Source organism: Gossypium hirsutum, chromosome A09 (genome assembly GCF_007990345.1).
Source record: "Gossypium hirsutum isolate 1008001.06 chromosome A09, Gossypium_hirsutum_v2.1, whole genome shotgun sequence".
Lineage (NCBI taxonomy): Eukaryota > Viridiplantae > Streptophyta > Magnoliopsida > Malvales > Malvaceae > Gossypium > Gossypium hirsutum.
In genome coordinates, this window is record NC_053432.1 from 81,953,522 (window position 1) to 81,979,541 (window position 26,020).

The 26,020-nt window shown below is 33.3% G+C and overlaps 4 protein-coding genes and 1 pseudogene across 4 annotated transcripts; 3 read left to right on the forward strand and 2 right to left on the reverse strand.

Annotated features, from left to right (window-relative positions):
* The first annotated feature begins 4,344 nt into the window (after positions 1-4,344).
* LOC121203114 (EP1-like glycoprotein 3) lies at positions 4,345-6,760 on the forward strand. Its single transcript, XM_041077204.1, has 2 exons — positions 4,345-4,985; positions 5,429-6,760. Exons 1-2 carry the CDS (start codon positions 4,563-4,565, stop codon positions 6,425-6,427), a joined length of 1,422 nt encoding a protein of 473 aa, XP_040933138.1. The 5' UTR covers positions 4,345-4,562; the 3' UTR covers positions 6,428-6,760.
* Positions 6,761-11,813: 5,053 nt separating this feature from the next.
* On the reverse strand, positions 11,814-12,173 carry LOC121206057 (lignin-forming anionic peroxidase-like). Its single transcript, XM_041076242.1, has one exon. It carries the CDS (start codon positions 12,171-12,173, stop codon positions 11,814-11,816), a length of 360 nt encoding a protein of 119 aa, XP_040932176.1.
* A 620-nt stretch (positions 12,174-12,793) lies between these two features.
* On the forward strand, positions 12,794-13,923 carry LOC107907705 (cationic peroxidase 1-like; annotated as a pseudogene).
* A 1,472-nt stretch (positions 13,924-15,395) lies between these two features.
* Positions 15,396-21,970, reverse strand: LOC121206320 (cationic peroxidase 1). Its single transcript, XM_041077205.1, has 4 exons — positions 21,748-21,970; positions 21,436-21,630; positions 21,299-21,336; positions 15,396-16,019 (listed from the first exon to the last, which is right to left on the reverse strand). Exons 1-4 carry the CDS (start codon positions 21,952-21,954, stop codon positions 15,509-15,511), a joined length of 951 nt encoding a protein of 316 aa, XP_040933139.1. The 5' UTR covers positions 21,955-21,970; the 3' UTR covers positions 15,396-15,508.
* A 2,486-nt stretch (positions 21,971-24,456) lies between these two features.
* Positions 24,457-25,776, forward strand: LOC121206321 (cationic peroxidase 1). Its single transcript, XM_041077206.1, has 3 exons — positions 24,457-24,720; positions 24,828-25,022; positions 25,117-25,776. The coding sequence occupies exons 1-3, from the start codon at positions 24,514-24,516 to the stop codon at positions 25,663-25,665; spliced, it is 951 nt and encodes a 316-aa protein (XP_040933140.1). The 5' UTR covers positions 24,457-24,513; the 3' UTR covers positions 25,666-25,776.
* The last annotated feature ends 244 nt before the right edge of the window (positions 25,777-26,020 follow it).

Genomic DNA, 26,020 nt, shown 5'->3' on the forward strand with positions numbered 1-26,020 from the left:
TAAATAGAGTTTCCCATGTAAGGTAATATCAAAAGCATGAAAATGATGTTAAGGTAGAGTTTTCTTATATAAGGATCCATGTTCTTGATATATTAGTGAAGGGAAATGAGGGAAAATAATGGGAAATATGGTAGAGAATGGAAATAAGAGTGTTATAAAATTGGTAATCAATATGTTGCACTAAAGTAGTTTTAGACAGCAGCAATAGATTAATTTTGAAAAATCACCAAAAATTGTATAAATTGAATTAGAAGCTGAGTGAGATATGAAATTAAAGATTATTGAGTATATTTTCATATAAAAGAAATAGAGAAAGTAAATGAATTCTGCATTCTGAGATATTTATATTTTTGTGAGACTGGTTCAAAATGATTTTGAGATCCCCTGTTATGACTTGGAAAAATCATTAAAAATTATATAAAAATAATTTTGGGACATAATTTATATGGTTAGATTACTTAATGAGTCTATTTTTATAATAAATAAATGATAACATCATTTGAATTCTTTTTAAAGAGATAATTGAACTTTAGTGAAGAGTGGGCAAAACTGTCAAATAGCAAAACAGGGGAGACTTTAATGAATAAAATGTACTAATTGGCCAAATCAAAAATTCTTAAAATTTTATGGTAAGAAGACATGTGAGTCTAGTTTCAGGTAAAATTAACGGATTTAATTTGGAGTTCTTTAGCTCAAGATATAAATAATTTAGTGACTATGACTCAAATGGACAACTTTGAATATACATATAAGTAAATAGTGAAATTATAGATAATGTTACTTATAAGCATATTATATAAATTAAGGATGTGGAATGGAGAGAAGGAGGAGGAAAGTCTGTATGAATATTCAGCTAGCATAGCTAATTTGCATGTTTTAGGCTCAGGGACTAAATTAAATAAAAGTAAAACTTTATGAACAATTTTGTAAAAATGTTAGAAATGACCAATTTGCATGAAGTGGATTATTTTATTATTTTATTAATTTAGTTCAAGATCGGGGAAAAACATGTTTTAAGGATTAAATTGAAAAGTGTTGAAATTATGAAAAATTCTGATATTTTATAGAATACATGAGTTGTTATCAATTTGTATGAGAATAACGGCTGGGAATAAGGATTAAATTGCAAGAATTTTATTTTTAAATGTATGAAATATCGATATAATGAATTACCTGATTTATGTTTATGAAGAAATGACAAGAGAATGATATTTACCATGATATGTTAATATGTGATTATCTTTGATACGTTGATACAAGGAAATTAAGTATATTGAGACGAGTAATAAGTTCAAGTAAAAGACGTCGAGAAAAATAAGTATGTTTAAGGGACAATATGATTGATTTTAATTGGTTCCAAATATGAACGTTAGATGAAATAAAATATCTAATAAATAAATTGGTAACTCCGGTAATACTCCGTAACTCTATTCCGGTGACGGATTCGGGTTAGGGGCGTTACATAAACGAACACTTTTCCTTCTTCTTGCTAAAAATAAATCATGAGAATGGTTACACATTACCCATTGAATCAGTTTATTGCTCGCTCATATACTAAAACATGCGTAAAAAATAATACTTCTATCAAACGTGGCATAAATTCTAAATTTTATATCTAAAATTTTAAGATCTTGAATTTTGAATCGTACAATCTTAAATCCAAACCACTAATATTTATGGGGCCAAGTGAAAAAGAGCTTAATGTCAAGAAAGGTTCTAAGTTCAAGTTTTGGAAAAGCTTTCCTTAATTTAAGCATCCAACATGGTTCTACTTCAGATATAGTTAGGCCCAATGTGGCTACTAGATACCAAAATATCTTAGATAAAAAAATTTCAAATATACTAGGGCCCCTAAACCCTTTAAATTTTCTTCAAATTTAAATTAATAAATATAAAATTACATTTTGACTCCCCTAAAAATGATAAAAATTTGATTTAATCTTTTAAAAATTATAAAAATATAGGTTATTAAAATGGTGAAATTACATTTTTATTATCGTAAAAAGTTACAAATTAATTTTGTCCCTCTTCAAAAAAATTTTTAACTTCGCCCTTGTGTATCAAATACTAATATTTTATCTATATATGGCAAATGCTGGAATATGAAGCAAAAACAAGGCTTCCATACGCAAAGGAGCAAAGAATTAGAGAAGTAAACAACTGAAAATTTGGATTACCAGAAACTTTTCTAATAACATTGCTTATGTATCTCACAATTTCTAACCAAATGAAGCTTCAAAGTACGTATTTATCTTCTTTTTTTTTATAGGAGTTACAGCAATGCAAATAATAATTAAAAAAATTGGATAAAATACATCCAGTGTTATTAAATTATTAGTAAGTTTACATTTTAGCCATTCACCTTCAAAATGTTACAAAATAATCACTGAACTATTCAAAATTTTACATTTAATTCACTGAACTATTCAAAAAATTTCATTTAAGTTATTGGCCGTTAAGGTTTTTTTTTTAAAGTCCAATTAGCGAGCTCCAAATAATGATATAATGATTGTCACGGTGGATTAGTACTCATCAACGAGTAGAAAAACATACCTTAGATCCAAGTTGATCTAGCAGCCTATGTCGGAGATTAAAGAAGAAAGTTATTTGGATTTTTATTCGTAGTTTCGTGACATTAAAACAAGGATGAAGCCAGACAAATTTTTTGGGGGCTAGATTTAAGTTGTATATTTTATGATAGTAATCATGCAATTTCACCAATTTAATAGCCTATATCTTTATAATTTTTAAAGGATTAAATCAAATTTTTATCATTTTAGAGGGGCAAAGTGCAAATTTACAATTACTAATTTAAAATATTATAAATTATAAAAGAGCCAAATGAAAAATTTGCCATTTTAAGCTGATCCATGAAAAAGACTTATTTGTAGAAGAGAGGGTAAATGAGAGCTTTCGATTGGTGCAATTGATGCGGACAGGAAAAGTCATACTACAACAATTTTAACAACTTAGTGAATTAAATGAAAACTTTCGAATAATTCAGTGACAATTTGTAACCTTTTGAAGTTGAGTGACCAAAACATAAACCTACCAATAATTTAATGACCTTGAGTGCAATTTACCCAAAAAAATATTAAACCAATCCAAGCCTTGGGATTTCATATTTCTCGCCCTTCTGAAGATTTACTTCTAGTAGGGATGTATTGAATCTTTCATCCTTTCATTTAATTAATTGTTTCCTTTTATTCTTTTAATTGAAAGATTAATAACTATTACACCTTTCTTACTCAATTAAATTCAAAATCTTACACCAAGTGTAAAATAATTGGGTTAAAATGTGAAGTTTTATGATTGTTTAAAATATTAGTCGGGTTTCAGTTTCAACATTTAAGATTCAAGTTTGATCAATTTTTTAATCATGTTATATATATATTATAATATTATATTTTTTAGCTCATGTATTTTATATCATATAAAAACTAAATTTATAATAATATATAATGATATTAGGAAATATTTGATACACTGCTAGTAGAGTTTTTAAACTCCATAAATATGGTTAGGGAATTGACAAGTATCTTATAAGAGTATGTAATTTAAAAAAAAAAGGGCAATTATATAACATTAATATATTTTTAGCTAGGAGACTTTCATATTATTAATAAAAGTTAAGGTCTCGAGATCTTGTATTTAAGTTCAAGTCCCATTATACATAAATATTATACGTGACTTCTTTAAATTATTCAGATTTTAAATCACATCATGATTAAAATGTATCTTATTTTAATCCGTTATTTTTTTATTAAAATAATTTATATTATACTATCTATAATTATACTCCTAAACTCTTTTTAAAAATAGATATTAATATACTCATCAAAGTTAAATGTGAAACCAATCAATTTTACCCAGCAACCTAATTAAGATTAGGACCCACTTTCTAATATCTTGTTACACTGGTATTTAAAGCCATGATAATGTTCTATTTGAAATCATATCACCAATATATTGTTCAGTGTTATGCTAATTTAATCTGTTTAATTTTAATGAATTTATGTTTTTATTTTTATATAAAAAATCCACAAAATCTGTAATTTAATTTTCTAGTAAGATTCTTGTCTTCCAAGTGGAGGAGCAGGTTTCTATAGTAACAACTGAAAATAAGGTTAAAAAAAAAAAATACTGACTATAGTTGATAGATGGATTGGCCGAAATTTGCTGGTTGGCACCTGAAATGCTTTAATTACATTAATTTTTCAGATAATAAAATACCTTCAATGGCTTCACATGGCACAGCCTGTGCACAACCTCTGTTGCTTTACTTTTTTTGTGCTACTTTAATTAATTAGCCCCCCAAAAACACCAAAGAAAATAAAAAAACTGGGTAATTAACAATCCTTCTACCATCACAAAATAAACAGTGTCCCTCAGAAAATGAAAGCTTTGGCCATTTTTTAAAGTGGGGTGGAACCTGCAAAAGTTCTTATTAGTATCATTACTCTCACTCCCATGCGGCCATTATCAACTTTTTCTTTTCCTTTCATTGCTTCAATCTTTTCAGGAGAAAGAAGGGATTTTTATAGCATTCTGAGATACAGAAAATGAAAAGCATCAAAGTCCCAGAATTTAGTTTCTATTTTTGTAGTGTTTTGTTGATTTTGTTGGTGAATGATGGATGTTGTGACTGGGGCTCCTCCATTCATGTTGGTCACGAGATAAGCCTTGCGGTGCCATTGGAATATAGTGATGGGTTCACTGGGAGAGCTTTCTTGATGGATGATGGTAATGGTCAGGTGGAACCAAAATTTAGAGTTGCATTGAGTGCTGAAGCTAACAAAGGGGGATATTCATGCTCCTTGGAAGTTTTTTTAGGGGATGTCAAAGTATGGAATTCTGGACATCACTCCCAGTTTTACACCATGGATACATGCGTACTTGAGCTTACTGAAGATGGGGATTTACTGTTGAAGGGTGCCGAAGATCAAGTCGGATGGCGGACCGGCACTTCTGGCCAAGGTGTGGAGGTAAAACTTAAGATCTTGAGCTTTTTTTTAAATACTCGTGTTTTGACAGTCATGTTTGATGAATATTCGAATTTGGATAGGAGTATATGGGTTTTAAGGAAAAACTGAATATACCCTTATTGGAATAATGGTCATGTACATTCTCACCAATGGCAAATTTAGGACTACTAATTGACTTTCCTATTTGAAAGGTTTTATGTTCGTTGATAGAATAGTGAATATTGAAACATAATTTCTTGTGAAACAAGAAATAAACCCTAGAGATGTGAATGATAAAAAAGGAAAATCCTTTAATATGACAGGCATGAGCCCTGACCCATTGATTGCTTCGAACACTCTAAATCTCACTCGAGTTTAAGTAACATTGTCTAGAACTTTTTAAAATGAACTTGCGTAGTGAAACTTAAGTGATTAATGTTTTTGTATTTCTGCTGCCGGTGTAGAGATTAAGAATCCTGAAGACAGGTAATCTCGTACTTGTGGATGTTTTCGACCAAATAAAATGGCAGAGTTTCAATTTCCCAACTGATGTAATGCTTTGGGGACAAAGACTAGACCTAGCCACTCAGTTAACTTCATATCCAAGAAACTCAACTTCATTCTACACATTTGAAATCCAACACAACAAGCTTGCTCTTCACCTCAATTCTGGTAAGTTGAAGTACTCTTACTGGGAATTTAAGCCTCCCAACAACACAAATATCTCATTCCTTGAATTGGGTTCTAAAGGGTTAGTGTTATTCAATGATGAACATAGAAAAATGGCGCAGATTCCATCGTGGTGGAGATCGGTTCAGCCCCTGAGCGTGAGGTTTTTAGCACTGGGAAATGAGACAGGGAATTTAGGACTATACTCTTACTCACCTAAAAAACAAAGTTTTGAAGCTTCATTTCAAGTTCTCAACTCCAAATGTGACTTTCCTTTAGCTTGTAAACCTTATGGGATATGTACATTCTCCAATGCTTGCTCTTGCATTCGGCTCGCAACTAAGGAAAAACACATGGTTTCTAATTGCAGCGAGGGAACATCAAGTTCAGCACAGTTTTGCAATGGTACTCAAGTGGAGATGCTTGAATTAAATGGTGTCAATACTGTACTAAGAGATGCTTCCACAAGGGTTATTGTTAGCAAGACAGCATGTGCAAATTTGTGCTTAGATGACTGTAAATGTGTTGCCACGTTATATTCCTCTGGAAACGGGGCTAAAATATTTCGAGAATGCTCGATTTTCAGGCTGGTTGCAGGCATTAAACAGGTTGAAACGGGAACCGGAACAAGTTATATGGTTAAGGTTCCAAAAGGAACACGATACGATCACAAGGAAACTAGTGTGGAAAAATGGGTGTTGATTGTGGTGGGAGTTGTTGATGGTTTAGTGATCATACTGGTTGTGGGAGGGCTTGCTTACCATTTGATTCAAAAAAGCAGAAACAACTTATAATACGAATTTCTCAATGATAATTCCGGTTCTACAGTTTAATTCTTTCGTGTTAACAAAGACAAGAAAATACAAATTTGTATTTTTTTTTTTTTTGGATTTTGTTGATAGACAGAGTTCTTCAATTATACCCAAAACACTTGAGAGTTGTATCAATTATACCAGAACAGTGTAGAGGTGTTTATAGGTTGAGCTGTGGCTCAGATTTAGATTTTATTTGCTGAGTCTCATGTTGAGTTTTTATACAAAGATGTTACGAGTCGGATTGTAGCTATAATTTTACTTGCGGAGTTTTATACAGAGGTGTTCATCAAATAAATTCAAGGTTCAAAATTTCTTCTCTGATCTTAAACGTAGCACTCAACGTCGCCTGTCTGAATGGCCAACTTCCTGAAGCTGGTAAACAAAAGCTAGCTATTATATGGACAAGTTCAATTATGGCAGAAATTCAAATCTAACAACAAATCCATGCAATTGAAAGCTCACCACCTATAAATATCGACACCCACCACCCCCAATAGCCACAATATAAACCTTAAAGCTATCCAAATCAATCAAATTTAAAAGCCTACTTACGTACTTTTCATGGCTTGCCGCTTTAACTTGCTTCTTCACGCATTTCTTTGGTTGGTTCTTGCAACCACTGTTTTTTCCTTATCTCCCAAATTTTTTGACAAAGTTTGTCCCCAAGCTTTGCCTGCCATCAAGAAAGTAGTTGAAGCTACTGTCCACCGGGAACCGAGGATGGGAGCTTCTTTACTTCGTTTGCATTTCCATGACTGCTTCGTCAATGTAAGCTCCTTCATTTCATACACTTTATATTAGTATTTTTGTTTTCTAATTTCCATGCATTATAATGATCTTGAACTCTTCTTGTATTATAGGGTTGTGATGGTTAATTTTTTTTATATATTCTAATTTGATTTTAAAAGCTAAAAAAATGTTCGTGATAACTTGAATTCCATTAGAGAACTTGAAGTTGTAAATTAAATTAAGGCTAAAGTGGATAGAAGTTATGGTCGCCCAGTAGAATCTTATACTAATATCTTACTACTGACTGATCGAGATTTAGTGATTGTGGTAAAATGTTAATACTTTGATTTTCATTAGACTTATAGCTTGAATCTTGAAGCTTTTTGGGATGGTTTTACAAAGTCTATGATTAAGATGGAAAACATTTTGACAGGAAAAAAAGATAAATTTATATCAACCGTAGAAAGGTGAATTAATGAATATGTTACTAATTAATTGATTTTCATCATTTGTTGTTAATCATTATATTAATAAAATTTAATAATTAAAATGTTTTGATTATTAAAAAATCTTATAAGGCACATAGAAGAAATGTCACATTATATGTCTCATACTATTTGATTCGTTCCATTGTAATGTTAAGAAAATAAAAAATAATTCTTTGAATTTTTATAACACCCTTATACCATGTTCAATTTAAGGAACCTGATATAGGAATATTACATTTGGTGCCAAAATAATTCTTGGCTAATCACTAATATATTAGAGCATAAAAACGAACACTTAGAACGTACTTAATATTTTTCCTAAGTACATGCCATTCTATGCAAAATTTTAAAACATACCCTGTTGTTGCTTGAAGATGTGATGAGATGAAAGCTTGCAATCTCAAAATTCAACTCTTCAAAAATTCTTGTACCTAATCTGTGCATGGAAACAAACCATACGTTGAGTATACACCCTGTGGTATTACTATAATTTAAATACTTAAGGTAAAATAATATATATACACACATTAAATCTTACCACTATTTTACCTTTAATAAATCTTTCATGCATTTAAACTTTAATTTTTAATTTAATAATATGTATTTTAAATAGCTTTTCTTCATTTTAATTTATATATCTTCTTACTACATCAATATCCATTTCATGCATTCCATCAATAACCATTTCATAAACCATTATTTCATAAATTTCATTTCTATATCTCAATTCAATAACTTATTCTCAAGAAAATATTCATTTCTATTCATAATCAATCAATAACAATCTCATAAATTTCATTTCTATATCTCAATTCAATAACTTATTCTCAAGAAAATATTCATTTCTATTCATAATCAATCAATAACAATCAGTTGTTCAGTACTTTAATAAAATCATTCAGTAATCATCAGTTATTCAGTAACATTAGTCTTTCAATAATTACTTATACCAACATTTTTCAATAAAAATAATTATAATTAATTCATATGATTATATTCAATTAACTCATACACTATTTCATGATTTCCTATTAATTCTATTTTCACTTCTTATTTCGATATCTCAATTCCAATTCATAATTTCACTTTCTCATACTTTCAATAGTTCAATCGATCAAATTCATTTGATTTTTTCATTTCATTTATTCAACTGATTTCAATATCAATAATCCGATATTTTAGCAAATTCATGAACCTTAAGTTCATGCTTCAAATCTCACATCTTAATTCCATTCACAATTCAACTCATAATTTCTTTCTCATATTTTTAATAGTACAATCAATCAAATTTATTTAATTTTTTCATTTCAGTTATTCACCCAATTAACAAACCCAGACCTTGGCGGATACACGGATTCTAACCAAACACACCAGTACGGCACATTGTGCCTAAAACGGTACTTAGTACCTGATCAATATATCAGAAGCAGTATACGACACATAAAGCGCCTGAAACGACACACGAGGTGTTTGAAATACGACACATAAAGTGCCTGACTCAGGCCGACTAGTTAATAGGGTATTTTAATTCTCAATTCACTTTCATTTCCAGTTCAAGATCACGTTTCAATTACAATTTCACATTCAAATCAATATACAATTTAATTATACATACATATTCACCATTCAATTCAATTCTCATTCAATTCAAATTCGCTTTTCCACTTTCTAATCAATAAACAATTCAATACCAATACATATTTCAAATAATCACATATAATCATATTTCAATTCAATTCAAACCACTTTTCAATCAATACACAATTCACATATTCACACATAATCATAAATTAATTCATATTTTTAATTCATTTTCCTATCAAATTCAAATCACTAATTACTTTTCAATCAATATACATTTCAAATACTCACATATTTTCTTCACTCAATTCAATTTGATTCAATTCAAATCACTTTTAGTTTCCAATCAATATACTTTCAAATATTCACATAATTCATAATTCAATTACTTAATTCAAATCAATTTTAATTTCCAATTCGTTCACATTCAATTTCAATAGCCATAAACATTTTTGAATCAATTTCATTCAAATCAATATCATCATTTCAATTGCTTACCTAATTTTACTTGCCATGCATTTTAACTAAAATGTAACAATTAATAATAAATAGATTTGAATTATAGTAATACAAACATGAATTTATTTGATTACTCCTCAACAACTTTTTCTTTTCCTTTTGGTGCCGATGGCTCGGTTCTTTGCTAGCAATTGAAACTTCAAGCTTCAAATCCCTAGTTTTTGCTTTTTCTTTTCTTTCTTTCTTTCTTTTCCTCTATTTCAAATGCTCTCTGTTCCTTTTTCTTTCTTTTTCTTTTGTTTTATTCTTTTATACCTTTTATATATATAAATATATATATAATTTATTTTATTTATTTACTTAACATATATTATAATATATTTATTCTAAATGTCTATTAAGTATTTAATCGTATATATACAAATGTATACCATCAATACTATACAATTGTCATCATTTATTTTATTTTTCACACAACAATCTTATAATTTAATTATTTAATTAACAATAATATAATTTAATCTAATTATCTATTACTTTAATATTAAGTAAATAAATTATTTTATAACAAGTGTACATTTATCTATTTATTACAAATGTACCAATATTTTTATTACAATTGTCATTATTCAATTTGTTTATTATACAAAAATCTCATAATCTAATTATTTATCTAATACATATCTTTTATTTAATAATAATAAATAATAAATATCTATTTAATTACTAATATTTGAATTACAAATGTTTTTATTTTAATTAATACACATGGACTTTATCTCAACTATACATTAATGTCATAAGTATAATTTATTTATCAACTAAAAATCTCAAATTGTAATTATTTAATTAATAATTATCTTTTATTTAATAAATATAAATACTAAATATCTATTTACTAATTAATTATTTGTATTACAATTGTATACATATATTTTCCCTACATTTGTCTATTTTTATCACCTTACACTTGTCATATTCTAATTTATTTTTCTAACATAATAAGATTAAATAATAATAATAATAATAATAATAATAATAAAACAAAATTTCTAGACTTGTCATATTCTAATTTATTTTTCTAACATAATAAGATTAAATAATAATAATAATAATAATAAAACAAAATTTCTAGACATTTCCTTATATGCCGCCTCAACCTCCAAATGTAGCTTAATTGCCCATTTGGTCCCTACTATTTTTTTAATCTATAATTAAACTTTTACCCTTTATTCAATTTAATCTTTTTTACTAATTACTCTAAATTAAGCTAAATTCACCTAATTAGAACCTAATTAGGCACAGCACTAGTTTTATAAATGTTTGTAATAATTTTTTACGAACTTATTTCACTAAAATGGAGGCCCGATATTACACTTTTCCAATATCCGTGAATTTTGGGTCATTACAATTTTAATTATCTCTATTACAATTTTAATGATCTCTCTTTCATTTCTTTTCAATCAAGAGGGTTTTTAGAATATTTATCTCTCATCAATTTAATATTTTATTGTGTTTGTATTCCATTGTAAACACAAATTTATTTATCTCTCTAATTTTTTTTTTCATTTCTCAACTAATCTCACATATTTAATATTTTAGTATATATAGTATTTGAATTAAAAACATAAAAAAGATATATATATATATAATTTTATAAGTGTTAAAATAATAATATTAAATGTTGCTACGAGTAGACAAAAGTAAGTGAAGCTAGGAGATAAACATGATTTTTCGCCTCCTTTATTTTCGGAATTCATTGGCATTTCAATATTACTATACCACATAATCTAGCATTTCTTTAAATACTTTTATTTTTATTTTTTCAATGATTACAATGAAATAAATCAAACGATACGAGGCACATAATCTATTATTACTTTTATGTGCTTTCATTTCCGCAACAATTAATACAATAATTAACAACAAAAGGGTGAAATTTGATTAATTGGACCCTCGATAAATATCATAGTAGATTCATTAATTCACCTTCCTACAATTGACACGAATTTGTCCTTGCTTTCCAGTCAAAGGCTTGATGTTGCCCATCCTAATCATAGACTTGCCGAAATCAACCCAGAAAGCATTAGGATTCTTGCTGTAAGTCTCTACAAGTTTATCAGTCGACCCACCACTGAAAAGTGCTTGATCAGATGTGACCCACCACTGAAAAGTGCTTGATCAGATGTGAGTAGGCCCTTTTCCTTCACCAGGTTCTTGAAGTATGCGGTGTCAAAGCGTGAAGGGGTTGGGTCAAAAGGAGCAAGGTTAGTGTTCCCTCCTGTGCGTGGGCAAGTTGCTCTACGCTCTTTGGCAAAAGCAGGATCAATATCGGTAGCATTGTAAATCCTGTTCCTAAAGATAAGGCATTGTGACAATCCGATGGTGTGTCCACCGGAGAGAGCTACAAGATCTCTCTTGTTCAAGCCCTGGTTCTTGAAGTTGTTGATCAACGCAGGGAGATCCATTGATGCTGAAGGAAGCACGTTGTCTGCTATTGGATACCTACAATCTTTGACTTTTCAAAGATGAATAGTGGCAGAAAGTTGGCACCGAAAGGCACCGAAAGTAGAAAGTAAGATTGGTTGGCAAGTTGGGTTAAAAGTTGGCATGGGATAATTGCAATTTTGGTCCCTAATTGTATAGGGACATTGCAAGTTGATCCTTAAACCTCAACTATAAATAGGCCTAACCATCTCTTACTTTCTTCATCCCACACTTGCCATTCTCTACTTAAGGCAATTGTTCTCTCTCCCTATTTGTAAACTTTCACTTGTATTTTTGGAGTGAAATATATTTGGTAGTGCCCGAGCAAGTTGGGTTAAAAGAAGAGATGGAATGTTGGTTGTAGCTTTGTTGAACAGCCAGCCCTTTGAGAAAGTAAAAAAAAAGGCTCCTGAATTTGATCTCAAAGCAGGGTTCAGGCAATTAGGAATTCAATCATTAATTTGCTAACTGTCAAATTCATGTACTTCTTCTATGTACGTCTCTATCTATAAATCATGACAGCCACCACCACGGCAACACAAACCTCATCAAAGTTTAAGCTACCTCAATTAAGCCATCTTACGCACTCCTCCTCATGGGCATGGCTCCCCGCTTTAACTTCCTCCTCCATGCATTTTTCTGCTTGGCTCTTGCAACTACCTCTTTTTCCTTATCTCCCAAATTTTATGACAATCTTTGTCCCCAAGCTTTGCCTGCCATCAAGAGAATCGTTGAGGCTGCTGTCCACCGGGAACCCCGGATGGGAGCTTTTTTACTTCGTCTTCACTTCCACGACTGCTTCGTTAATGTAACTTCCTTCCTTCATACAACTATTAATCTGTGTATGCCTTAGAATGATCTTGAGCTAATCTTCTTTGTATTCCAGGGTTGCGACGGTTCACTACTTTTGGATTCTTCGTTTGCTTTAGGAACCGAGAAAAATGCTCGTGGTAATTTCAATTCTGTGAGAGGGTTTGAAGTTGTAGACCAAATTAAGGTTGAAGTGGATAGAGTATGTGGACGCCCTACGGTCTCTTGTGCTGATATCTTAGCAGTGGTTGCTCGAGATTCAGTACTTGCGGTAATGTCAAATTCTTTTATTTTTTTATTGTGAAAAATGTGCCTATTGCGTTACGTAAAAAGAAAATATTTCTAAATCAAAATTACTATGGTTGCAGCTTGGAGGTCCGGCATGGAAGGTTCGTTTGGGTAGAAGAGACTCAACCACAGCTAGCATGGCTTTAGCAGACAGTGTGACTTCCATCAGCATCAATGGATCTCCCTGCTTTGATCAGCAACTTCAAGAACCAGGGCTGGAACACGAGGGATCTTGTAGCTCTCTCTAGTGGCCACACCATCGGATTGTCACAATGTGTTTTCTTTAGGAATAGGATTTACAATGTTACCAACATTGATCCTGCTTTTGCCAAGGAGCATAGAGCAACTTGCCCACGAACCGGGTAAACACTAACCTCGCTCCTTTTGACCCAACGCCTGCTCGATTTGACACTGCATAATTCGAGAACTTGGTGAAGGAAAGGGGACTACTCACCTCTGATCAATCACTTTTCACTGGTGGGCCGGTCGACTGATAAATTTGTAGAGACTTACAGTAAGAATCTCAATGCTTTCTGGGTTGATTTTGGAAAGCCTATGATTAAGATGGGCAACATTAAGCCTTTGACAGGAAACCAAGAACAAATTCGTGTCAACTGCAGAAAGGTGAATTAATGAATATGTTGTGCTATTTATCGACTGCCCAATTAATTAATTTTCATCGTTTTGTTGTTAATTGTTGCGGAAATTAAAGCACATGGAAAAAATGTTGCCTTGTACTATTTGATTCATTTCATTGTAATCATTGAAAAATAAACATAAATTTACTCTCTCTCTCAACTAATTGCAGGAGTACTACTGTTAAAATATGAAAATGAATACCAAGTATTTTCTCATTTCCAGCAAAGAGATTGGCATATAAGAATCTATTTTTTTTAATTCCATTCGTTAGAATTGAATTAGTAAAATGGAAGTAATACTGATTTCTGGTGCGTAGGCAAGTTGCTATACACTCTAACAGCAAATATTTGTTGTATTTAAATTATGTTCCTAAAAATAATACTTTGTAACAATTGAATTAGTAAAATGCAAGGAATACTCATTTCTAAGCTATCTTTTATAGTAGGAGTATTGAAATTTATTTTTGTATCAATGATTAAATTCAAAATTGAGATTTTATTTTTGTTTAGATTTTTATTGTATCGATTTCTCTTATTTATTTTGTTATTTAAATTTTAAATTTTTAGTTATTTTGCTATTTTAGTTATTTTTTTTTAATTTCTCATCGCACTAATTAACTATCTTACTCATTAAGCACATCCACGTTTTTTTGAAATTTACCTATTCGAAGAAGATTGATACAAAATCAGTGAAGCCACTCGAGGTTTTTCCTTTGTAATCCATCACTGTCATACCAATCTACAAGCTAGGCCATAATCTAATGTTAATAGTCTCAGGCGCAAGGAAAGTTTAAACCCATGTGATGCCATAAGCACCCAACTTATCTAGTTGCTAGCCAGCGAGCAAAGCCACCTTGCACAACTATCAAGACTCAACAACCTTGATTGGATGGTACTAAGCAACTTAGGTTGTAAGAATAATAAACCAACCATTAAGAAAACCATGGAGATTGGAGGGCATCTCGCCAGTTTGGTCAAACAAACTATCAACCACCATTCATTGAGAAATTCTTTGCGCAGCCTGTGCGCTAAATATAAATACTTAGATAACTCTTATTCCCAACATTTATACTTTCAATCTTTTATTATCTTAAGTTTTTCATCGTTTTTGTTCCTAAACTTTACCCCTTGTTGACTTAAGTATTGAAGTGTATTTCAAAACACGAGCTTCAATATTCTCAAAGTTTACATTTATCTTGTGAAATATCTAAACTTTAATCTTAATTTACTATTCTCAACGAGTTATCTCCAAGCTAAATTTGCAACCATAAATCAATAACAAGCCTAATCCAAAAACTACGATTAGGTGTGAAGTTAAGAGATGACATAAAATTTTTCCTTTTTTGTTTTTAGAATTCTTCGGTATTTCAATATTACTATACCACATAATCTAGCATTTCTTTAAATACTTTTATTTTTATTTTTTCAATGATTACAATGAAATGAATCAAACGATACGAGGCACATAATCTATTATTACTTTTATGTGCTTTCATTTCCGCAACAATTAATACAATAATTAACAACAAAAGGGTGAAATTTGATTAATTGGACCCTCGATAAATATCATAGTAGATTCATTAATTCACCTTCCTACAATTGACACGAATTTGTCCTTGCTTTCCAGTCAAAGGCTTGATGTTGCCCATCCTAATCATAGACTTGCCGAAATCAACCCAGAAAGCATTAGGATTCTTGCTGTAAGTCTCTACAAGTTTATCAGTCGACCCACCACTGAAAAGTGCTTGATCAGATGTGAGTAGGCCCTTTTCCTTCACCAGGTTCTTGAAGTATGCGGTGTCAAAGCGTGAAGGGGTTGGGTCAAAAGGAGCAAGGTTAGTGTTCCCTCCTGTGCGTGGGCAAGTTGCTCTACGCTCTTTGGCAAAAGCAGGATCAATAACGGTAGCATTGTAAATCCTGTTCCTAAAGATAAGGCATTGTGACAATCCGATGGTGTGTCCACCGGAGAGAGCTACAAGATCTCTCTTGTTCAAGCCCTGGTTCTTGAAGTTGTTGATCAACGCAGGGAGATCCATTGATGCTGAAGGAAGGACGTTGTCTGCTAATGTCCTGCTAGCTGTGGTCGAGTCTTGTTGCGCGGAAGCGTGTGAAAGAGTAAAATTATTGTACTAAAAAATCACACTAAGTTCAATTCCCAGGAAAGAGAGGTGAATCACGAGGATCACTTAAGTACCAAGTCTTTCCTAGCCAGAATATCCCTCTATCGTAATTTAATAGCACAATAAATCACTACAATCACACTCACAAAATATGAACATTAAATAGTAAAGAACACCAAAATGTTAACGAGGTTCGGCAAATCTTGCCTACGTCCTCGGGCACTACCAAATATATTTCACTCCAAAAATACAAGTGAAACTTTACAAATAGGGAGAGAGAACAATGCCTTAAGTAGAGAATGGCAAATGTGGGATGATGAGAATGAGCAATGGTTGGCCTATTTATAGTTGAGATTCAAGGGCCACCTTGCAAAGTCACTATTCACTTAGGGACCAAAAATTGCTATTTTCCCATGCCCAACACTAAATAAAATATTTGGTGCCCATAACTTTGACCTTTCCAAAGTATGGGTAGGTATGGGAAAGGTATGGGCAAGGTATGGGGTATGGGTATATTCTAATAATCTCCACCTTGAAGATTTGATTAGGATAATCTTATCTTCACACAATTCTTTCTGCTTTTGACAACAATACTTGATAGTGCCTTCTTCAACTGTTAAACTTGCAGGATATTAATCAAGTTCAAACAATGTTCGAACTTGGTTGCTGTTACCACCTTGGTCATCATATCTGCGGGATTATCTGCAGTCTTGATCTTCTGAAGACAAATTTTTCCCTCTTCAATAATTTCCCGCACAAAATGGAATCGTACGTCGATATGTTTTGTACGTGCATGATAGACTTGATTCTTTGCTAAATGAATAGCACTTTGACTATCACAATACACGTTAATATGCTCCTGAACCAACCCCAAGGTTTTAGCCATACCTTGTAACCAAACAGCCTCCTTTACAGCCTCTGTTACAGCCATGTACTCGGCTTCTGTGGTTGACAATGCAACTGTAGACTGTAGTGTAGACTTCCAACTTATTGGTCCTCCAGCAAGTGTAAACACATAACCGGTGGTTGATCTTCGCTTGTCCAAATCACCGGCATAGTCAGAATCAACGTACCCAATAACACATTTACCAAGTGTATTATCCTGCTTGAACAGTAATCCAACATCCACGGTCTTCTGAATATACCGTAGAATCCATTTCACAGCTTGCCAATGTCCTTTTTCCAGGATTATGCATATACCTGCTCACTATACTAACTGCCTGTGAAATGTCGGGTCTTGTACACACCATTGCATACATCAAGCTACCCACTGCATTAGAATACGGAACTTGCAACATGTATTCTCGTTCCGTATTCGTCGAAGGAGATAGTTGTGCAGAAAGCTTGAAATGAGAAGCCAACGGGGTACTTACAGGTTTGGTCTGCTCGTTCATGCCAAACTGCTGTAGTACTTTCTTCAAATACTGCTTCTGAGACAAGCTAACTCTGCCATGAGCTCTATCTCTACATATTTCCATGCCAAGAATCTTCTTAGCTTCACCTAGATCTTTCATCTCAAACTCGAGATTGAGTTGAGTCTTCAATCTTTCAATCTCAACTTTGCTCTTAGATGCTATTAGCATATCATCAACATATAAGAGCAAGTATATGAAAGTTCCTTCTTGTAGCTTTTGAAAATACACGCAATGATCAAATTTACTTCTTGTGTACCTTTGCCCTTTCATGAACTGATCAAATCGCTTGTACCACTGCCTCGGAGATTGCTTCAATCCATAAAGCGACTTTGTCAGTTTGCAAACCCAATTTTCTTTTCCAGCAACATTGAATCCATCAGGCTGAGTCATATAGATTTCCTCTTCCAAATCACCGTGTAAAAATGCTGTCTTCACATCAAGCTGAACTAGTTCAAGATCGTATTGCGCAACCAAGGCTAGCAAAATTCGAATAGACGAATGCTTCACAACTGGAGAAAACACTTCATTGTAGTCTATTCCTTCTTTCTGAGCGTAACCCTTTGCTACCAATCTAGCCTTGTATCGAATTTCATTTTTACCAGGAAATCCTTCCTTCTTTGCATATACCCATTTGCATCCAATTGCCTTCTTTCCCTTGGGCAGTCTCACCAACTCCCAAGTCCTATTTTTATGAAGAGACTGCATTTCTTCATTCATAGCTTGCTTCCACTTTACACCATCAGAGTTACTTATTGCCTCTGTTAAGTGGAAGGAACATCATCATCTGCAATTGGAAGTGCATAGGCCACCATATCGTCAAAGCGAGCAGGCTTACGAATCTCTCTTCTTGGCCTCCTATATGCAATTGAATCTTATTGCTGTAGAAGTTCTTGGGTCGAAACTTCTTCATCATTTGTTCTTTCAATATTAGCTGGATCATCATTAACCTTTTCAAACTCCACCTGCTGCAAAGTACTACTGGTTTTGTCATCCTTTTGTGAATCCTCGTTCTTCATCATGGTTGATTCATCAAAAGTTACATCTCTACTGAAAACAATCTTCCTTGTATCAGGACACCAGAGACGGTATCCTTTTACACCACCAGTTATACCCATGAATAATGCTTTCTTTGCTCTTGGGTCTAACTTAGATTCTTTTACATGATAATATGCAGTGGAACCAAAAACATGTAAAGAATCATAATCAGTAGCAGGTTTACCAGTCCACATCTCCATCGGAGTTTTTCCATTTATTGCAGCTGATGGCAATCGGTTAATTAGATGGCACGCATATGTAACTGCCTCAGCCCAAAATTCCTTGCCCAATCCAGCATTGGACAACATACATCGAACTTTCTCCAATATAGTCCGATTCATGCGTTCTGCCACCCCATTCTGCTGTGGTGTATCTCGAACAGTGAAGTGTCGCACAATGCCCTCATCTTGACATACTTGTAGAAATGGATCATTTTTGTACTCAGTACCATTATCTGATCGAAGTCATTTGACCTTTTGACCTGTCTGAGTCTCCACCATCTTCTTCCACTTCAGAAATGCATTCAAAACTTCATTTTTTCTTTTCATTAGATACACCCATACTTTTCTTGAATAATCATCAAGAAAAGTGACAAAATAGTGCATACCTCCCAAAGAAGCCACTTTGGTAGGTCCCCACACATCACTGTGAACATAGTCCAGAATTCCTTTCGTATTGTGAATTGCTGAACCAAATTTTACCCTCGTCTGCTTGCCCAGAACACAATGTTCACAAAATTCCAATTTGCAAGAATTTGCACCTTTCAACAAGCCTTGCTTCGCCAAAGTCTGCAAAGCTTTTTCACCAGCATGTCCCAATCGCCTATGCCATAACCTGGTAGCCTCTGAATCTGCATCTTTCGCAGAAGCTATTGATGTTGATCCAATAACTGTACTTCCATTTAAATAGTACAAGTTATTTCTTCTAGTGCCTTTCATCACCGTCAATACCCCAGCTACTACCTTTAGTAATCCATCTCTCAAAGTGATTGTGAGCCCTTTAGATTCTAGGGCCCCTAATGAGATGAGATTTTTCTTCAAGCTGGGTACATAGCGAACATCTGTCAGAACTTGGATTGAGCCGTCATGGTTCTTCAATTTGATTGTACCTACACCCATTGTCTTACAGGCACTATCATTGCCCATAAAAACAACTCCACCTTCTAGTTCTTCAAGACTAGAAAACCAGTCCTTATTAGGACACATATGGTAAGTACATCCCGAATCCAATATCCACTCATCCGTTTGACATGCCATTGCCATGCCAACCAAGCTAAAGTCTGACTCCTCATCATGCTCCGCTACACATGCATTAGAAATAGACTTGCCCTTTTGTAACTTAGGACAATTCTTTTTCCAATGCCCTTTCTCACGACAAAAGGCACATTCATCTTTGGCGGGTCTCCCTTTGGACTTACCCCTTCTACCAGGTTTGCTGCTGTGTGAACGACCTCTTACTGTTAAGACTTCTGCGGTTGTATCTCTGTGATCTCTTTTATCTTTCTTTCGAGTCTCAGATCTATACAACGCACTACAGACTGCATCAAATGTGATCGTGTCCTTCCCATGAAGCAATGTGGTGGTAAGATGATCATATTCATCAGGAAAGGAATTCAACAATAATAATGCCTTGTCTTCATCTTCAAATTTCTCATCCAAATTTAGCAAGTCTGCTAAAATTTTATTGAATGAGTTCACATGGTCATTCATCGACATACCGGGTGCATACGTGAATCGATAAAGTTTCTTTTTCATATAAAGCCTATTTTCAAGACTTTTCGTTAGAAACTTTTCTTCCAGTGTATCCCATAACTTCTTCGCTGATGTCTCCCTCATGACAGAGTACTTCTGCTCTTTGGCCAAACATAGGCGGATTGTACCACACGCCTGTCTATTGATCTTGGCCCACTCCTTGTCATCCATCTTGTCAGGTTTTTCTTCAAGGGCTATATCTAGCTCTTGCTGACATAAGACATCCAGGATCTCACATTGCCACATACCAAAATTATTGGTACCGTCAAATTTCTCTACTTCAAATTTTGCATTTGTCACAGTAGTCCTTGCTGATGACGATGCTGCTGCCATTTTTCTTCTCAATCCCAACTACTGTATACGTGAACAGTACCGTATACGTGAATAGTTCTGTATACGTGAATAGTACTGTATACGTGAATAGTGCCGTATACGTGAATAGTACCATAAACGGTCGTATTCCCCAAGTACGAACCTTGCTCTGATACCAATTGTTGCGCGGAAGCGTGTGAAAGAGTAAAATTATTGTACTAAAAAATCACACTAAGTTCAATTCCCAGGAAAGAGAGGTGAATCACGAGGATCACTTAAGTACCAAGTCTTTCCTAGCCAGAATATCCCTCTATCGTAATTTAATAGCACAATAAATCACTACAATCACACTCACAAAATATGAACATTAAATAGTAAAGAACACCAAAATGTTAACGAGGTTCGGCAAATCTTGCCTACGTCCTCGGGCACTACCAAATATATTTCACTCCAAAAATACAAGTGAAACTTTACAAATAGGGAGAGAGAACAATGCCTTAAGTAGAGAATGGCAAATGTGGGATGATGAGAATGAGCAATGGTTGGCCTATTTATAGTTGAGATTCAAGGGCCACCTTGCAAAGTCACTATTCACTTAGGGACCAAAAATTGCTATTTTCCCATGCCCAACACTAAATAAAATATTTGGTGCCCATAACTTTGACCTTTCCAAAGTATGGGTAGGTATGGGAAAGGTATGGGCAAGGTATGGGGTATGGGTATATTCTAATAAGTCTCTTCTACCCAAACGAACCTTCCATGTCGGACCTCCGAGCTACAACAATTTAGTTTTCATTTAGAAATGACTTTCTAGGCGTATGAACTGATAATTATGTTAGACAATAAAAAAAGAAATTAAAGTATTGAATATTACCGCAACTACCGAATCTCGAGCAGCCACAGCTAAGATATCAGCACAAGAGACTACAGGGCGTCCGCAAACTCTATCCACTTCAGCCTTAATTTGGTCAACAACTTCAAACCCTCGAACAGAATTCAAATTTCCACGAGCATTTTTCTCGGTTTCGAAAGAAGATGTAGAATCCAAAAGAAGTGAACCGTCACAACCCTGCAATGCAATAGAATGAAGATTAGTTCTGGATCAGAATATATGCACGAAACTTAGACATTACTAGTATAATATAATATAATATAAGATCACTTTTTCTGAAATGAATGAACATACATTAACGAAGCAATCATGGAAGTGAAGACGAAGTAAAGAAGCACCCATGCGGCGCTCCTTGTGGACAGCGGCCTCCACTACTCTCTTGATGGCAGGCAAAGCTTGGGGACAAACATTGTGATAAAAGTTGGGAGATAAGGAAAAGGCGGTGGCTGCAAGAGCCAACCAAAGGAAGGCGTGAAGAAGGAAATTGGTGGGGGAAACCATGGCTTAATCTTGATGAGGTGGGTGTTGTGTTGTGTTGTTTGTTGTGACTCTGGTAGATAAGAAACGTACGTAGGAGAATTGCATGCATGAATGAATTTGTTAGTTTTGGACTTTTGCAAACCAATGATTAGACTGTTTCCTTGTTTCTTAAAAGGAGCTTTTGTTTACAATCTCATAGGGGTTATTTAGCTAATCAAGCAATCCACGACAAATATTGAATATCTTTAATAAAACGCACGAGGCTGCTACTCCAATCTCCTTTATAATATTAATGGTGAAGATTTAAATTAGGATTAGAGAGTATTTTTAATTACATTACATTAGTTATGGTTTTAGACATAATTGATAAAACTGTAAGATATTATTATAATTAGATTTATTTAAAAAGAGAAGAGAAGCTGAAATGTTTTGAGAAATAATAGCTTACTGTTGTAATGACTTTTGCAAAGCAAATTACTATTACCTCAACAGGTGCTTATTTATTAATTAATTTGCTATACCATTCTTTACTGTACTTTCTACTTACGTCTCCATCTATGTTGTTCCTCTTTATCAACATTGAGAGCATATATGCTAATTAAACCATGTACTTGACGGCTTCAGTCTTCAGCCTTGGCTGCTGGCGGCTTCAGCTTTTCTTTTTTTAACTCTTTTTCAATGATTTCTTCCAAGAACTAATTTCAGTATTCTTCTCCTCACTATATATTATTTGGTGCAAGCAATCACGGATGAAGGGATCAATTTTGAAAGCACCTTTAGCACAAATGTTTATATTTGCATGCATGTATTCATTTGTTAAGTTGAATTAAATTTTACATTAAAAATACATAATTTGGGTGAAAATTGGTTATTTGCTTATTTTATTCTTGAATTGTCTAATCTCAATGCATAAAATGATTTTAATTGATTAAATTAATTTTTGCGAGTCATATTGAACCTCTTTTCATCCTTTCTGGATATTGTTGCCTTTCACATGAATTCAACCATTAAAAACATATTATAATAACATTTTGGACCTCTAAATCTCGAAGGGAGAACTTGAGATGTTTCCCAAGTGAAGGCTTTAAGGCTTCTTATAGGATGAAATGCGACATAATTAAACACCCTCTTAATATGGGATTTAATGAGCCAATAACCAACAATTCTCCACCTTTAGCGAGTTTATCAACCCTATTTAATTTCTTGAGTCTTCGATCCTTTAAACCATGTAAAGTCATCTTCAATAGTGCCTCCAAATGCACTCTCAAGTGTCATACACTGGATGTGTTTAAACTTGTAAAATGTTGAAAAAATATTAGTTTGCAGTAAGAAGAATTTTACTAAACTTAGAGTTCATTGCAACAATAAATAAAACGAAAATAGAACTCGAGAAGAAGTAAGTTAAGGAAAGAAGAAATGACAAAATTAATCTCACATGTTTAATATTTTAGTGTATATAATATTTGAATTAAAAACATAATATATATATTATATTTATATATAATTTTATAAGTTTTAAAATAACAAAATTAAATGTTGCGGCAAGTAGAATAAAATTAGAGTGCACATCCACGTTTAAATAAAAAAAATTCTTCTTATTTCAAATGGATAGATGCAAGATCATTGAAGTGACTCAGGTTTTGTCATTTGTAATTTAGCTTTAGCTTTAGCATAACAAAATATAAACAGGTCCATGATTCAATTGGTTACTATTGTAATAACAGGAGACAAAAACTTATATAATATATTTGTGTTAAAATAGATAGACATAAAATAAAATAAAAAATAATTAGTACAAGTTTAAACTTGAAGTTATAAGGATTGATTTTTTTTTTATAAAAGATAAGATCTCTTGGAAATAAGAAAAAAAAATCCATTCTCTTTATAATAATATAAAGTGAAGAGAAGAATATTGAAATTTCTTCTTAGAAGAAATCATTGAAAGAACAAAATTGAAGCTGCCAGCAGCCAAAGATGAAGAAAGGCTCCAAGCACTTAGTTTAATCAGCACATGCTGTCGCTGTTGATAACGAGGAACAACGTAGATAGAGACGTAAGTAGGAAGTACATTAAAGAATGGTATGAATTCGTTAGTTAAAATAACAATAATAATTTTGTTTGCAGAAGTCATCCATCCACAGTAAGTTATTATTACCCAATAATGATAAGAACAATTTACAGTTTCGACTGATGCTCATTGTAAGTTTTAGTTTCTACTATTTGTGATTCATTATACCTAACACTAACGAACGTGATTAAAAAATATAATATTTCATAGGAGAATGGAGTAGCAGCCTCGTGTGTTTTATTATAGTTTAAAAAATAGCTGGGTCAAGATTTGTACTGGCACGCTTAAACAGCCAGCAAACCCCTATGAAGTAGTAAACAAAAGCTCCTTTTAAGAAACAAGGAAACAGTCTAATCATTGATTTGCACAAGTCCAAAACTAACAAATTCATTCATGCATGCACTTCTTCCATGTAATTCCTCCCTCCTATACGTACGTTTCTTATCTATAAATTACCACCCAGTCTCGCAACAAACAACATAACACAACACCAACCTCATCAAGATTAAGCCATGGTTTCCCCCACCAATTTCCTTCTTCACGCCTTCCTTTGGTTGGCTCTTGCAGCTACCGCTTTTTCCTTATCTCCCAACTTTTATCACAATGTTTGTCCCCAAGCTTTGCCTGCCATCAAGAGAGTAGTGGAGGCCGCTGTCCACAAGGAGCGCCGCATGGGTGCTTCTTTACTTCGTCTTCACTTCCATGATTGCTTCGTTAATGTATGTTCATTCGTTTCAGAAACAGTGATCTTACATTATATTATACTAGTAATGTCTAAGTTCCATGCATATATTCTCATCCAGAACTAATCTTCATTCTATTGCAGGGTTGTGACGGTTCACTTCTTTTGGATTCTACATCTTCTTTCGAAACCGAGAAAAATGCTCGTGGAAATTTGAATTCTGTTCGAGGGTTTGAAGTTGTTGACCAAATTAAGGCCGAAGTGGATAGAGTTTGCGGACGCCCTGTAGTCTCTTGTGCTGATATCTTAGCTGTGGCTGCTCGAGATTCGGTAGTTGCGGTAATATTCAATACTTGAGTTTTTTATTGTCTAATATACTTATCAGTTCATACGCCTAGAAAGTCATTTCTAAATGAAAACTAAATTGTTGTAGCTCGGAGGTCCAACATGGAAGGTTCGTTTGGGTAGAAGAGACTCGACCACAGCTAGCAGGACATTAGCAGACAGCGTGCTTCCTTCAGCATCAATGGATCTCCCTGCGTTGATCAACAACTTCAAGAACCAGGGCTTGAACAAGAGAGATCTTGTAGCTCTCTCCGGTGGCCACACCATCGGATTGTCACAATGCCTTATCTTTAGGAACAGGATTTACAATGCTACCAATATTGATCCTGCTTTTGCCAAAGAGCGTAGAGCAACTTGCCCACGCACCGGAGGGAACACTAACCTCGCTCCTTTTGACCCAACCCCTGCACGCTTTGACACCGCATACTTCAAGAACCTGGTGAAGGAAAGGGGACTACTCACCTCTGATCAAGCACTTTTCAGTGGTGGGTCAACTGATAAACTTGTAGAGACTTACAGCAAGAATCCTAATGTTTTCTGGGTTGATTTTGGCAAGTCTATGATTAATATGGGCAACATCAAGCCTTTGACTGGAAAGCAAGGACAAATTCGTGTCAACTGTAGGAAGGTGAATTAATGAATCTGCTATGATATTTATCGACTGTTCAATTAATCAAATTTCACCACTTGTTGTTAATTATTGTATTAATTGTTGCGAAAATTAAAGCACATGAAAGAAATGTTAGAGTATGTGCCTCGTATCGTTTGATTCATTTTATTGTAATCATTGAAAAATATAAAAATGAAAATAAAAATCTTTAGAATATTTTTTCTCTCTTTTCAATCAATTGAAGGACTAGCGTTAAGATAGGAAGATGAATACAATTTTCAATGCGTTTCTTTTTTTTTTTTAGTTTAGGATTGAATTGAATTTAGTTCGGTCGAGGTCAGTTAATGATTTTTTTGGAATTTCGATTGTCAATTAATTCAAT

Bases quoted from the DNA above. Each gene is read 5' to 3' on its own strand.
- LOC121206321 (XM_041077206.1), top strand. From the start codon at position 24,514: ATGGTTTCCCCCACCAATTTCCTTCTTCACGCCTTCCTTTGGTTGGCT. The intron at 24,721-24,827 runs GTATGTTCATTC...ATTCTATTGCAG, and splicing joins TCCATGATTGCTTCGTTAAT to GGTTGTGACGGTTCACTTCT. The intron at 25,023-25,116 runs GTAATATTCAAT...AAATTGTTGTAG, and splicing joins CTCGAGATTCGGTAGTTGCG to CTCGGAGGTCCAACATGGAA.
- LOC121206057 (XM_041076242.1), bottom strand. From the start codon at position 12,173: ATGGATCTCCCTGCGTTGATCAACAACTTCAAGAACCAGGGCTTGAAC.
- LOC121203114 (XM_041077204.1), top strand. From the start codon at position 4,563: ATGAAAAGCATCAAAGTCCCAGAATTTAGTTTCTATTTTTGTAGTGTT. The intron at 4,986-5,428 runs GTAAAACTTAAG...CTGCCGGTGTAG, and splicing joins CTTCTGGCCAAGGTGTGGAG to AGATTAAGAATCCTGAAGAC.
- LOC121206320 (XM_041077205.1), bottom strand. From the start codon at position 21,954: ATGGTTTCCCCCACCAATTTCCTTCTTCACGCCTTCCTTTGGTTGGCT. The intron at 21,337-21,435 runs GTAATATTCAAT...AAATTGTTGTAG, and splicing joins CTCGAGATTCGGTAGTTGCG to CTCGGAGGTCCGACATGGAA. The intron at 16,020-21,298 runs AGACTTATTAGA...TTCCGCGCAACA, and splicing joins AAGGTTCGTTTGGGTAGAAG to AGACTCGACCACAGCTAGCA.